Genomic DNA, 13,183 nt, shown 5'->3' with positions numbered 1-13,183 from the left:
ACAAATACTAAGGGCGAGAAAAACCTCTTTCCAGGGCCTACCACACAAATTCTCCTAATCCTTACTTCACTGAGCCAAATGCGTTGTCCAATTACTTCCACTATTGCTATATTTACTCTATTTATTAAATACTTACATTATTCTAGGCCTTTCTTTGAAACTACAATGGCAGCAAAAAACCACAAGAACAACAAAAAAGCCCTTCTTATCCAACTGTCTTTCACTGACGAATAAAAACGAAGAGTGAGGAGGTCACAAGACAACCGCGTTCACGCACGTTTGACCCTCTCTGGTCTTCGTAGAAAGCACCAAGGTACCGACTTCCCGGCTTTCCCCCCCGCACCACGGAAACGAAACTGCGCCAGGCCCCGCCCCACGACCTGCGGATTGAGCCAATCAGGGTACAGCCCGGGCTGGTCGCGTGCTGGTGTCATGGCGGCTTGCAGGCGCTGCTGCTGGTGCCTCCGACTCCGGCAGCGGAGAGAGGGTCCCCGCCGTCTGCCAGGGCGGGATCGGGCACTCACTCAGTTGCAGGTGCGAGCGCTGTGGAGTAACGCGGGGTCCCGAGCTGTGGCCATAGATTTAGGCAACAGGTAAGGAACAGCTTGCATCTCCTGTCTTCCCAAGGTGTCCCCCTGGGCCAGCTCAGGTCCATTCCTCCCCGAGACTGGAAATCTGGCAGTCCAGGTCTCTTTAACCTCTCTTTACCTCAAGCCTAAATTCCAGATTTTCCATTCTGAGTTTGGAATCCGTGTCCTCCCATCCTACCCCGTCCTACACTGTCGTGTGTCCTGAGCTTTTGGAACCGCCCTCGTGTATTTATGGCTTTCTTTGGAAAAATTGAGTCTGCCTACAGGACTTCCATTCTGTTTACTTTGGGGGTTTAATCCTATACCTTGGTTTCTATACTGTTGGATTTTGTTGTTGTTGAAGTTTATTTGCTTACTTATTTCCTCCATAAGCAAGAGAGACAGAGGTAAAAAGTACCCTCAACAGAGTCTGTCGCTGCAATCCACCCCGAGCTTCAGCCAGCGCTGGATCATGGGCACACACATGCCTGGCATACTGAGGTGGTCTCTAGAGACAAACTCAGAATCTTCCCATGTGGATCATCTTCACAGAGGGTCATGTTTACTGCACCACTCTGGTTCCTGTGTAGTTTAAGCAGCTCTTAAATTGCCCTTTTACTTTTAATAATGATCATGAATTCTGTCCATTTTGTTTGTGTATTTTGCTGGGATGGGAAAGCATGGTTGCCTTTAGTTCTTCTATTAGAATATTTGATTATTTTATACTAAGCTGAGAATTATAATGATAAGTCTTGTCATTTTGAACTTTTATTTTTAAACAGAAAATTAGAAATATCCTCTGGAAAACTGGCCAGATTTGCAGATGGCTCTGCTGTAGTACAGGTAAAAAGTCCAGGTCTTTGATATTTCACTTTAAAATGGTTCTGGAGACTGATACTGAGTATCATTATAATATTAACTTCCTAGGGACCAGCAATTGGCATAATAGCTATGTCGCTGGACTCCCATATAGTTGACCACAGTTCAAGTCTGGGACCCGGTGGTTTAAACTCACACTGGGTACATGTGTGTGCGTGCCCACCCAAGATCATCCCCCCTGGGGGGTGACTTCTCACTTTCTGTTTTTCTGTCTCTGTCTCTCTGTCTCTCTTTCTGGTGAGCACACACACCCTATAGCAAAAACCTCTCCAAGAGAGAGTGAGAGAGAGAGAGAGAAAAAACATTAACTTTCTAGAATTGTTCTGGAGATTAATTCAGATACTACTGAGATTATTTCTAATGTAAGAAGCATTCCAGATAGTCAGTGGGCTGTATGTATTAAATGACCTTTGAAATCCATCATAAAATTGGGGTTTTGTTAATAAATTCTCTTGTACTTTTCTAGAGAAATTGATTTTGATATATTATTCAATACTAATACTTGGGAAATTTTATATATGTTTATTCCTAAGTTTCCTCATAAGTAGAAATCTCCTCAAGAAGTAGAAAATTTAATTTGATTCACTAGATGTAACTAAGCTATCAATCAGCCTTTTTTCTCTTTGATTTTGTAGCTTTTGAAAAGCTCCTTGGCCATTCTAATACTGATTATGACCACACAGAAGGGATCAAAATTGTACTACTTGCAAATAATTATTTTCATTGTAATCATGTCATAGACTAACAGATCTCTTCCTTTGAATTTAATTTGAGTGAGGATTCATTTAGTTGCTATTTATGTTATTATCTGATTTCAAAAGAATTTACTAGTGTTTTTGTTTATGTTTAACTAAGTCAGGTGACACTGCAGTGATGGTCACAGCAGTCAGTAAAACAAAACCATCACCATCCCAGTTCATGCCTTTGGTGGTAAGTATATGTTGATTTATCTAAACTATATTATAGCATAAGTGCAGAATTTGTGATATTTTTGTCCAGAGTTTAGTGAGTTTAAGATATTAACTTTGCACAAAAATAATTTTTCTTGTTGTTTGATACTGAGTCATTAAGAGAATCTGACCTGATAGCTTTATAACCATTTCTCATACTAGTAACGAAGCACTCAAGAATGTCCAGATACATAAGTTGATGAGAGCACAGTAATAGTACCGTGGTCCAAATCGGCTGCGAATGCATGCCTTCATAAGTTTCCTTCAGTTTGCGTCTGCCACGTGTAAGTTTAGAGAGGAGTTTGTTAGCATTGTACGGCTTCTTTCTGTTACTGAAAGGGGGATGCAGTTACAGCTAATAGAGTTCATACCAAAAAGGCAGTATTGGGAACCAGCAGTTAGCGTAATGGCTATGTCGCTGGACTCTCACGGAGTTGACCTCGGTTCGCGTCCCGGACCCGGTGGCTTAAAACTCACGCCAGGCACGTGTGTGTGCGTGCCCAAGATCCCGAGAGGAGAATGGAGGAGAAGGGATTGCGCCATGACCATCCCCCCAGGGGGTGATTTCTCGCTTTCTTTCTCTATGTCTCTCTCTGTCTGTCTGGCGAGCGCACGCGTCCTGTAGTGAAAATCCCTACCCCCCCCCCCCCAAAAAAGTCAGTATTTTACTTGACCTGAATGAGCTGAAAATTGTGAGGTGTGGTAGTTAAGTAACTTGTAAGAGGAAAGATTTTAAAAAATCAGTTTGCTGAAAACTATCAATTCTCTTTTTCCAAAATATATAAAAAAAAAAAACACTAAAAGTAATTAAGATATTTTCTACTCTTAGTCTAGAACATGTTGTTAGCAGTCTCAAGAGAATTAGTATTTGTATGGTAATCCTTTTGTTATAGTTTGTTACCAAAATAAGGAATAATAGAACATCATTTTGTCATTGCTATGTCAGGTTGACTACAGACAGAAGGCTGCTGCAGCAGGTAGAATTCCTACAAACTATCTTAGAAGAGAGATTGGTTCTTCCGATAAAGAAATTCTAACAAGTCGAATTATAGGTAAGATATTAACACAGTTATTAACCCTCTCTGATATATCTTTGTTAGCATCTTTTCTTTTCTATCTGTGTTCTAAAATACCATTTAAATTTTCCTTCATTGTAGTAACACCACCTGAGATTTTTTACTTTCTATTCCCTCACTCAGATGTAGGCTCTGTGAGAGAAAAAAAATTTGTTTGTTTACTACATAGTTCCCCCTGACCAAGTACACTGCCTAGCATGGAATAGTTATTCAAAAAAAATGTTTGTTTACCAAATGAATATGTCTCTATTGAGCATATGAATTCCACTGCCCAGGTCTCTATTCTGTTGAATCTTCCTCTAGTATTTTTTCATTTTCATGTTCAGCACAGTAATTTTTAAAAACATTATATTCAGCAGCTACTGAAATATATCTAATCTTTCAAATCTTAATATCCCTAAATACTGTAAAATCATTTGTTATTTATAGCTCTTCTATCCAGAAATTACTATTCAATAGTTTGTATACATGCTGTATTTACCAGATACAGAATATTAGGAAGCATTTTCTTTCTCTTTTTTTTAAAGAATTATTTAATTTATTTTTTATTATTATTTTACTTTGATCAGAGAAGGAGAAAGTGAAAAAGCAAACCACCAGGTCCAGGGCTCGAACCGTGGTTGGCCATTTGGGAGTCCAGCTTCTTTACCACCTGCCAGGCCCAGAAAGCATTTTCTTTTGGTATGCTGTTAGTCTTAAATCTCTTTCTTATGGAACCAGCAGATGGCGGGATGGTTATGTTGCTGGACTTCCACGTAGTCAGCCTCAGTTCGAGTCCTGGACCCGGCACCTTGAACCTCATGCCAGTGCATGTGCACGCGAGATCCTGAGAGGAGAATGGAGAAGGAATTGTAGTGTGGCCATTCCCCCTGAGGTGTGATTTCTCACTTTATGTCTCTGTCTCTTTGGCGAGCACACGAACCCTATAGCAAAAAAATCTCTCTCTCAAAAAAAAAAAAAAAAAAAACCTCTTTTTAAAAAAAATAATAAATTAAAAAAGCAATCATTTATATCTGTAACTGATACCAATATAACCAGAATGAAAAATTGCTCCCCAGGTTTTATACTTAATATTCTCCTACCCCTGCTTAGACATTTTGTTGTTAGGGCATGGTGTGTATAACTAAAGCATTGACATTTATCTATGTCCCTCTTAGTAAACCAGTGCAGGGTTTTTCTTTTTATACATATGCTACAGTTAGCCATATTAGTTCATAACTCTTGGACTGTAAAGAAACTGTCAATACTATTTACTGTTTTCTTTATTCCTTTGGCAGATCGTTCAATTAGACCTCTCTTTCCAGCTGGCTACTTTTATGATACGCAGGTAGGTTCTTGAGGTTTATTTTCAGATCAACTTAAAAATTACTTAGAACAAAGAGATGATGTAATAGTTACATCACTGGACTCCTACATAGTTGACTGCAGTTCGAGTCCTGGACCTAACCACTTAAAACTCACTCCAGGCACGTGTGCTTGTGTGCCCAAGATCCTGAGAGGAGAATGGAGGAGAAGGGATTGTAATGTGGCCATCCTCCCTTGAGGAGAGTGATTTCTTGCTTTCTGTCTCTGTCTCTCTTTTTCTCTCTGACTCTTCAGCAAGTACACATACCCTATGACAAAAAAACTCTCAAAAAAAAATTACTTAGTGAATCTCTATTATATTTCTTAGGTTAAGCATTACAGAAAATATAAATTAATTTGACCATGTGGTTGGATTTTACTTTTTTTTTTTTTTTTTTTTTTGAAATTTTAAAGATACTACCTTTTTTGGCCCAGTCATGGTGGCAAGCGCTACCAAGGTTCTGCGTTCCACAAACTGGGACCATATGGGAAGTCCAGGTTCAAATCTTGGTCTACCCTAAAGGTTGGGTATAGGGGCATGTGCCAGTAATCCAGGCAACTCAAGAAAAACTGAGGCAGGAGGGTCATGAGCACAAGACTGGCCTGAGCAACCTAGCAAGACCCTGTCTGAAAAAGAGACAAGTGCAGGGACCAGCAGTTAGTGTAATGGCTATGTCGCTGGACTCCCACGTAGTCGACCGCGGTTCGCGTCCCGGACCTGGTGGCTTAAACTCACACCGGGCACATGTGCGTGCATGCCCAAGATCCCGAGAGGAGAATGGAGGAGAAGGGATTGCGGCGTGGCCATCCCCCCTGAGGGGTGATTTCTCACTTTCTATCTCTCTGTCTGACGAGTGCACATGCCCTATAGCAAAAAACCTCTCAAAAAAAAAAAAAGAGAGACAGGTGCAGTGGCGTGCACCTCTCGTCCCAGCTGGGGATTTGAAGTAGGAAGATTGTGACAGCAAGACCTTGTCAAAACAAAACAAAACAAATAGTACTTTTAAGAACAGTTATTTGGGGGCCAGTAGGTAGTGTAGTGATTAAGGCACTGGATTCTCACATGGCCAATCCTCATGGCCGACCACAGTTCGAGTCCCAGACCTGGCAACTTGAAAAATCACACAGCGTGTGTGTGTGTGTGTGTGTGTGTGTGTATGTATGTATGTATGTATGTATGTGCTCAAAATCCCAGGAGGAGAATGGCCAACCTGCCGGGGGTGATTTCTCACTATCTCTCTCTGTTTCTTTCCTGTGAGCACACATGCTCTATGGCAAAAATCTTTTTAAAAAATTTATTTGGTAACAGTTTAGGCTGACACTTGAATTGTAAGTGTCAGGAAACAATTCCAGGCTGATGGAATGGAAAGCATGAAAGCCCTGGGGCAGGAAAGAAATTGGTGAGTTTGAAGGAAGGCAATCTTGACTCAAGTTCATGGGTGCCAGATTAGGTTGGGCACCCCAGGATATGGCAGTAACATACTAGGAGAGTTGATGCATCTTGATTTTTATTACTGTACCCTCTGAACCTGTACTTTATTATATTTTACTACTTTCTGAACTTTTTTTTTTTCAGCATAATAACCTATGTACTTTAATTAAGTAATTATTTATTTAAGATAAGGAAATATGCCTTCAAAATGCATCTTTGCTAGGTTTCACACCCTCAAGGAAGTAATTTTATTAAGTACATGACATGAACAAATCATTGCAATACAAAATATTGATAATTCATTGGTTGGTTTCACTGTGATTATGAACAGATGACATTTTTATGTAATAGAAATAGTTAACATTTATTAAATACTTGCCTAGTGTTGTCGTAGAACTTTATACACAGCATCTCTCTAATTCTCAAAACAATCCTTTAGGAAGATGCTATTATGTTTTCCTTTTAAAGATGAGGAAACTTTTGAAGCTTAATCGAAGTAATTTACCCAATGTCAAGCATTTAGTTAAATGATATCAAAAGCTAAGGGGTTTGGCTACAAAGCCCATGCTTATTAAGTGTTTCTATGTTTTAGGCTAAAATGTTAACCTAAATAATAATTCTCCCAAATAAAATAGATGTTTTTTAAATGCTTTGAATTTTTTTCCCTTGTACCAGATCCTTTGTAATCTGTTAGCAGTTGACGGTATCAATGAACCAGATGTTCTAGCAGTTAATGGTGGTAAGTATAAAAACAGAGATTTAAGTTAACACTTCTGAGTTTTAAAAGCAATGAAATGTTTTCATTTCAGTTATTCTTCTTTTCTCTTTTTAAGCTTCTGTAGCACTCTCATTATCAGATATTCCTTGGAATGGACCCATTGGTAAGTCAGGATTTAAAAATAAGAAACAGTGTTTATATTTTTAAAGTAAATAATAATGAACATATTGTATAGTAAAGATACAGATTTATTGGTTCTTATTTATTACCTGTTAGGGGATTGAAATACATGACATTTAAAAAATCTTTTCACTCTTGGTTTGCATTTTATTTCTCATGTTGTGGTATTATAGATTTTGTGTGCCTAGATATTTTTACCTTTTTGGTTTTTTTTTTTTTTTTTTTTGCCATAGGGCACATGCACTTGCTAGACAGAGACAGAGAGCAGGAAAGTGAAAAATTACCCCCCAGGGTAGATGGCTACACTGCAGTCCCTTTTCCTTCCTTCTCTCCTCAGGATTTTGAGCACACTCACCCAGCATAATGCTCAAGCCACTAGCTCTGGAACTGGAACTGTGATTGGCCATGTGGGAGTATCGTACCACTTCACCACTTCACCTATTGGCCTCTTTCTGTTACAGGACTTTTCAGGGAGAGCTCGTGGGGGGGACTGGGAAATCATCTGAGTTCATAATCTCTCAGGATGAAACAAATGTGTGTTTATAACTTACAACACTTATAAATTATAACCATGTAATACAAAAATTATTCATCAAGCAAATAATTATTGAGTATCAAAAATGCTAGATACTAAGCTAAATGCTTAAGAAACAAAGGTAGACTAAGCTCTAGCAATACAGTTCGTGCTGTTCTTGCTTACAGTGTAAGGGAAAGATGCTTTATAAAAATGGTATTATTATAAAGACATAGTCAAAGTGCTAAGAAAATAATGGATGAGAACAGGTTTGGTTTTTGTAAGGTCAGATCAGGAAGGAGGGCTTCTCAGAGTAGTCAGTGTTTAAGCTGAACCTTAGTAGGATCAGATGTTAAGCATTTGCCTTGGGGAGAGTACAGTCTAGACCAGGAGGAGTTTATGTGTATACTTACAGAGCTGTGAAACAAATGGTTGGTTTGAGCAGCTCATAGTGGTCCAGTGAGGTCAGAAGGTAGGGTGGTAAAAGATGTTCTGCAGGCCTGTGCTAGAAACCTGGATTTTATTCACTGGTAACAATCCCAGGTTGAGGATCAAAGCCATCGTTGGAGTAATGTCTTGAACACTTAGAATTTTTATTAACAGTCAACAATATTTCAATGTGTTTTAGGTGCAGTTCGAATAGGAATGATTGATGGAGAATGTGTTGTTAACCCAACTCGAAAAGAAATGTCTTCTAGTCCTTTAAACTTAGTGGTTGCTGGAGCACCGAAAAGTCATGTTGGTAAATAGTTTAAATATTATATTTGTTCTGGATTTTACTTACTATTCTGACTTTTAAGAATGCTTTTAAATTATTTTCTATGTGTGTTTTGTCAGTAGCCATAAAGATTTTGTTTTGTTTTATATCTATTCTACTTTGTTCAAACTCTTGCTTCATATAAAAAAATCTAAAGTTACAGAATGTTACACACAACTTTAATTGAAATAGATAAAAATCTTTATTTACCAAGATAATTCCAGTAGTTATTTTAGGCTTAATAACTATAAGCCGAAATTCTAAGTTTGGCAAATTGTTTTATTAGTTTAAATACTTTAATTTAGCTAATTCAGTCATTCTAAGCCTTCTTTTTGTACCTCGAGAAAGAGGCGACCTATTCCTGATAGGTTAGAAGATTAGTATTGGATAATCGGAAAAGTTATGATGTATTTTTGCATAGAAAAATATGTCATGATTTTCCTGACAACCTAATAACACTAATAAGTCTTCAAAAAAGTTCATGTAAAATGTGTATTATGAAAAAGCTATACCTGGGTTTCAGAATAGTTTTGCACCAAAATAAAATCATACTTTAGTTTCATGTTTCCACAAACTTTTTGAAGTTCTTCATTCAGGTAGGAAAAGTGCTCAGACTATGAGTCACCTTCACTTCCTGTAACAAAAATGTCATAATTGCATGAATGAAAATCAAGGCCTCAATCTGTGGGAAAAGAATGGGCTTTAGCAGTCATAATTACCTGGGTTCAAGACCCAGCCTGCCACTATAACTATTTGATGGTGGACAGATTACTTAAGACTGTTACTGTTGGTTTATTCTAATTTGAATTTTGATGTCCAGAATTTCCTGATGTAGGAACATTTTGAAAAAGCATAAAGTAAACAGTTATACTTTTATTGCTTTTTTTCATACAACTAATGGGTACAATATCTCATTTCCTGCCTTTGTTTCTGGAATGTTGGTAAGGGATGGTGATACCATATGTAGATAAACACATATATACCAGGAGTTCTATTTATTCACATGTTAGTTGGGTGTTGTGTTGTCAACCACATAAGAAGGCTTAAACAAGATGAAAATTTATTTTTCTCACAGGTAAAAGAAATTCAGAGGTGGTGAGTCTAGGACAGTGATAATGGCTCCATGATCTCTCTTTTTTTTTTTTTAAGAGATTTTTGCTATGTGGTGTTCATGCTCACCAGAAAGACAGAGAGATGGAGAGACAGAGAAATCCCCTCCCCCACTAAGAGCTTCAAGCCTCCAGGTCCAGGACTTGAACTGTGGTTGACCACGTGGGACTCCCAAAACCTTAACCACTACACCACCTGCTGGTATGGCTCCATGATGCCTTACGAAACGTGTGTGTGTGTGTGTGTGTGTGTGTGTGTGTGTGTGTGTGGCAGGAGTGTGGAGAGGATGAAAGAAAGGAAAGGAAGGGAAGGGAAGGGAAGGAAAGGGAAGGAAAGGGAAGGAAAAGAAATTTAGGTTCCTTCTAACTTTCTGCTCTCCTGTCAGGGTGTGGCCTCATTTGCATCTTAGGAACCAGCTACCAGAGCTCTGATCAATTTATCAACTTATAGGCTGGAAGAAGAAAAGGGAGGGGAATAACAAAAAACATGGGTATCTGTGATACAGTATCTGCAGCAGTGTTTGTCTAGTAGAACTCTGCAATGATGAAGATGGCTTATAAGTGAATGTGTGGCTACTGAGTTCATAAAATGTGGCTCAATGACTGGAGAAGCACATTTTTAATTTTTATGTAATTTTAATTAACTTAAATGCAGATAACAATATGTGGCTAGTAGTTACCATATTGGTCAGTACATATCTGTCCAATAAAACTAAAGAACTTACAAAACAATTTTTAGGGCCAACAAGTGGTATAGTGGTTAATGCACTTGATCTTGCTTGGCCAACTCTGTGTTTCTTACACTGCACTTGAGAAACACTCCAGGTTCGTGTGTGTGTGCGCGCGCGTGCAGCCAAAATCCCAAGAAGAGAACGGAGAAGGAATTGAAGATTGACTATTCCCCTGGGGGTGATTTCTCAATTTCCCTCTCTCTCTGTCTCTTATGAGCTCACGTGCCCTATGGCAAAAATCTTTAAAAACAAAACAAAACAAAAAATAATTTTTAGAGGAAATACTTTAGGGCCACCAGATGTCATAGTGGTTAGGTGCCAGACTTTCACATGGCCAACACAGTTCCAGATCCGGTGGCTTGAAAATCACATGGGCACATGTACTAATGTGCCCAAAATCCTGAGAGAAGAATGAAGAAGAGATTCCGGTGTAGCTATCCCCCAGGGGTTGATTTCTCACTTTCAGCCTGTCTGTCTGTCTCTCAGGCAAGCACATGCACCCTATAATAAAAATCTCTCCAAAACAAGACATCATGGAGCTGTTATCACTGTCTTAGACTCACTACCTTTGAATTTCTTTTACCTGTGAGATAAATTTCCTTCTTGCTTAAGCCTTGTTCTTTTTTCCCAATACTTTTTCAACCCTGCCCTCTTCCGTTAATTCTTCCATGACTCTGATGACACAAAAGATTTATATTTTTTAAGAGGTATACATCAATAGGATTTCAGCATATAAAGTATGTAAGATTTGGGGGCAGGTACATGGCATAGTGGTTAAGGTATTGGAACCCACATGGCCTACCATAGTTCAAGTCCCAGAACCCATGACTTGAAACTCACACAGGGTATGTGTGTGCATGCATGCTCAAAATCCCAAGAGAGGAATGGAAGAGGAGGGATTGCAATGTGGCCGCACCTCCCCCCACCCCACCCCGAGGGGTGATTTCTCACTTTCTCTCTCCTGTCTCTCTATGTATCTCTGGCGAGCTCACATGCCCTATAGCAAAAATCTAAAAATAAATAAATAAATTAGTATATATGATTTTTTTCATTCTAGATTTCATCTTAGAAGCCTTAAAAGTGGCTATTCAGATATTAGTAAATTTTTTTTTTTTTTGAGAGGTTTTTCTTCAGATAGTAGTAAATTTTTTTTTTTTTTTGAGAGGTTTTTGCTATAGGGCATGTGCGCTCGCTAGGAAGACAGAGAGAGACAGAAAGCGAGAAATCACCCCCCAAGGGGGTTGGCCACACCGCAATCCCTTCTCCTCCATTCTCCTCTTGGGATCTTGGGCATGCACACACACACACGCCTGGCGTGAATTTAAGCTACCAGGTTCAAGACTTGAACTGCGGTTGACTACATGGGAGTCCAGTTTCATAGCCATTATGCTAACTGCTGGTCCCAGATATTAGTCTTAAGGACAACACAATGTGGTTAGTGATATTAGCTATGTTGATAAACTTCATTTGCATGATCTTTGATTTGTACAAGTCGAGAGACACCAGAGATAACTCACTAGGAGGCAGGAGGCTATTCAGTCTTCTGGAATGCAAAGCTGAAACAATATTTTAGCTGGATACTGTGGTTTGGGGCTTCCTTGCTTTATACGGGTTTTATGATTGTAAAACCATAAAGCAACCTTTTTCAAATAATAACTAGGGTCTTCTAGTTGGTTTCTTTGAAACAGGATCACTGCAAAGATTTCCTCACCTATGCTAAAATGAAACAATGTGACAGTGAGTCAGTTAAATAGGAGGTCACATCAAATAATTATTAAACAGGAAACGTTTACAGTATACCTACCATGTTGCTTATTTTAAATTTTCGATTAAGATACATAAAATCAATTCTATACTTCAAAAGTTTGAATTTTATGGTATGTAGCTTAAGTCTTAATGAAGCTGTTACATTTTTTCTTTTTAAAGCATATGCGTAATTTCTTTGTCATTTTTTTCTGTTGCATTTTTTATGGGAATTCCCTCCCTCATAAAATTTAAGATAAACCTAAATTCCAATATCAATTATTCTTTATTCATTTAGTGCTATTTACATATTGGGAGTATATTGATTCTGAGGAAAGAAATTAAAAAGGTGGATATACCACTAAGAAATAAAATTGATCCGTAATGTTTATGTCATGTCATTTTATTTGAAAATGCTGTATTGGTAAAAGATTCAATAATGATCTTTTTTTTTTTCTTTTAACAGTCATGTTAGAAGCCTCTGCAGAAAACATTTTACAGCAGGACTTTTGCCATGCTATCAAAGTAGGAGTGAAATATACCCAACAAATAATTCAGGGCATCCAGCAGTTGGTAAAAGAAATTGGTGTTACCAAGAGGACACCTCAGAAGTTATTTACTCCTTTGCCAGAGATTGTGAAACATGCTCATAAGTAAGAACTTCTCTACAAAAGAAAATAAGAAATTGTCGCCAGATTAAATTACCTCTCAGGAAAGAAACTTCCCACGGTAGCACTGCCCATGCGTTATTTTATAAATAGCATTCTGTTTTAGGAATTATTGCCATAAATATCTGTTTTATCTCCACATCCCTCTCCTAGGGCCTAAGTTTGAATCTCATATGAAAGAGACAGTATGTATGTTGGTCAAGGTTCACATAACCCTCATATGTTTTTGGGTCTGGGAAAAGGATAAAGGATAAGATCTGAATATCTAAGGAAGCTGTTGAGGTTCTCAAAGAGAAATCAAGTATAACTACCACTGCATGCCCAGTGCTTAGAACTGAGACTGGCGTGTAGCCAGGCACTCGGTAAATAGGAATGGATCACTAGACAGTTATATCATTTTATTTGAAATAAACTGAAAAAGTTAATGTTCCTATAATGTCATTCTCAGAGCTATCAGTCAGAAATTAAAGAATTAGGACCAGCAGATGGCATAATGGTTACATTGCTGGACCT

At 38.4% G+C, this 13,183-nt stretch overlaps 1 protein-coding gene across 1 annotated transcript in view; it reads left to right on the top strand.

The window, feature by feature from the left end:
* The first annotated feature begins 412 nt into the window (after window positions 1–412).
* Window positions 413–13,183, top strand: part of PNPT1 (polyribonucleotide nucleotidyltransferase 1) — a 48,984-nt gene continuing 36,213 nt past the window's right edge. The window contains 9 exon segments of the mRNA XM_006159048.3: window positions 413–593; window positions 1,352–1,412; window positions 2,304–2,378; window positions 3,345–3,450; window positions 4,752–4,801; window positions 6,926–6,989; window positions 7,084–7,131; window positions 8,291–8,404; window positions 12,469–12,655. Of these exon segments, the coding sequence (XP_006159110.1) occupies window positions 433–593; window positions 1,352–1,412; window positions 2,304–2,378; window positions 3,345–3,450; window positions 4,752–4,801; window positions 6,926–6,989; window positions 7,084–7,131; window positions 8,291–8,404; window positions 12,469–12,655 (866 nt within the window). The 5' untranslated portion in view covers window positions 413–432.

Source organism: Tupaia chinensis, unplaced genomic scaffold (assembly GCF_000334495.1).
Source record: "Tupaia chinensis unplaced genomic scaffold, TupChi_1.0 Scaffold000622_1, whole genome shotgun sequence".
Lineage (NCBI taxonomy): Eukaryota > Metazoa > Chordata > Mammalia > Scandentia > Tupaiidae > Tupaia > Tupaia belangeri.
This window is presented reverse-complemented; position numbering and strand designations above follow the sequence as displayed.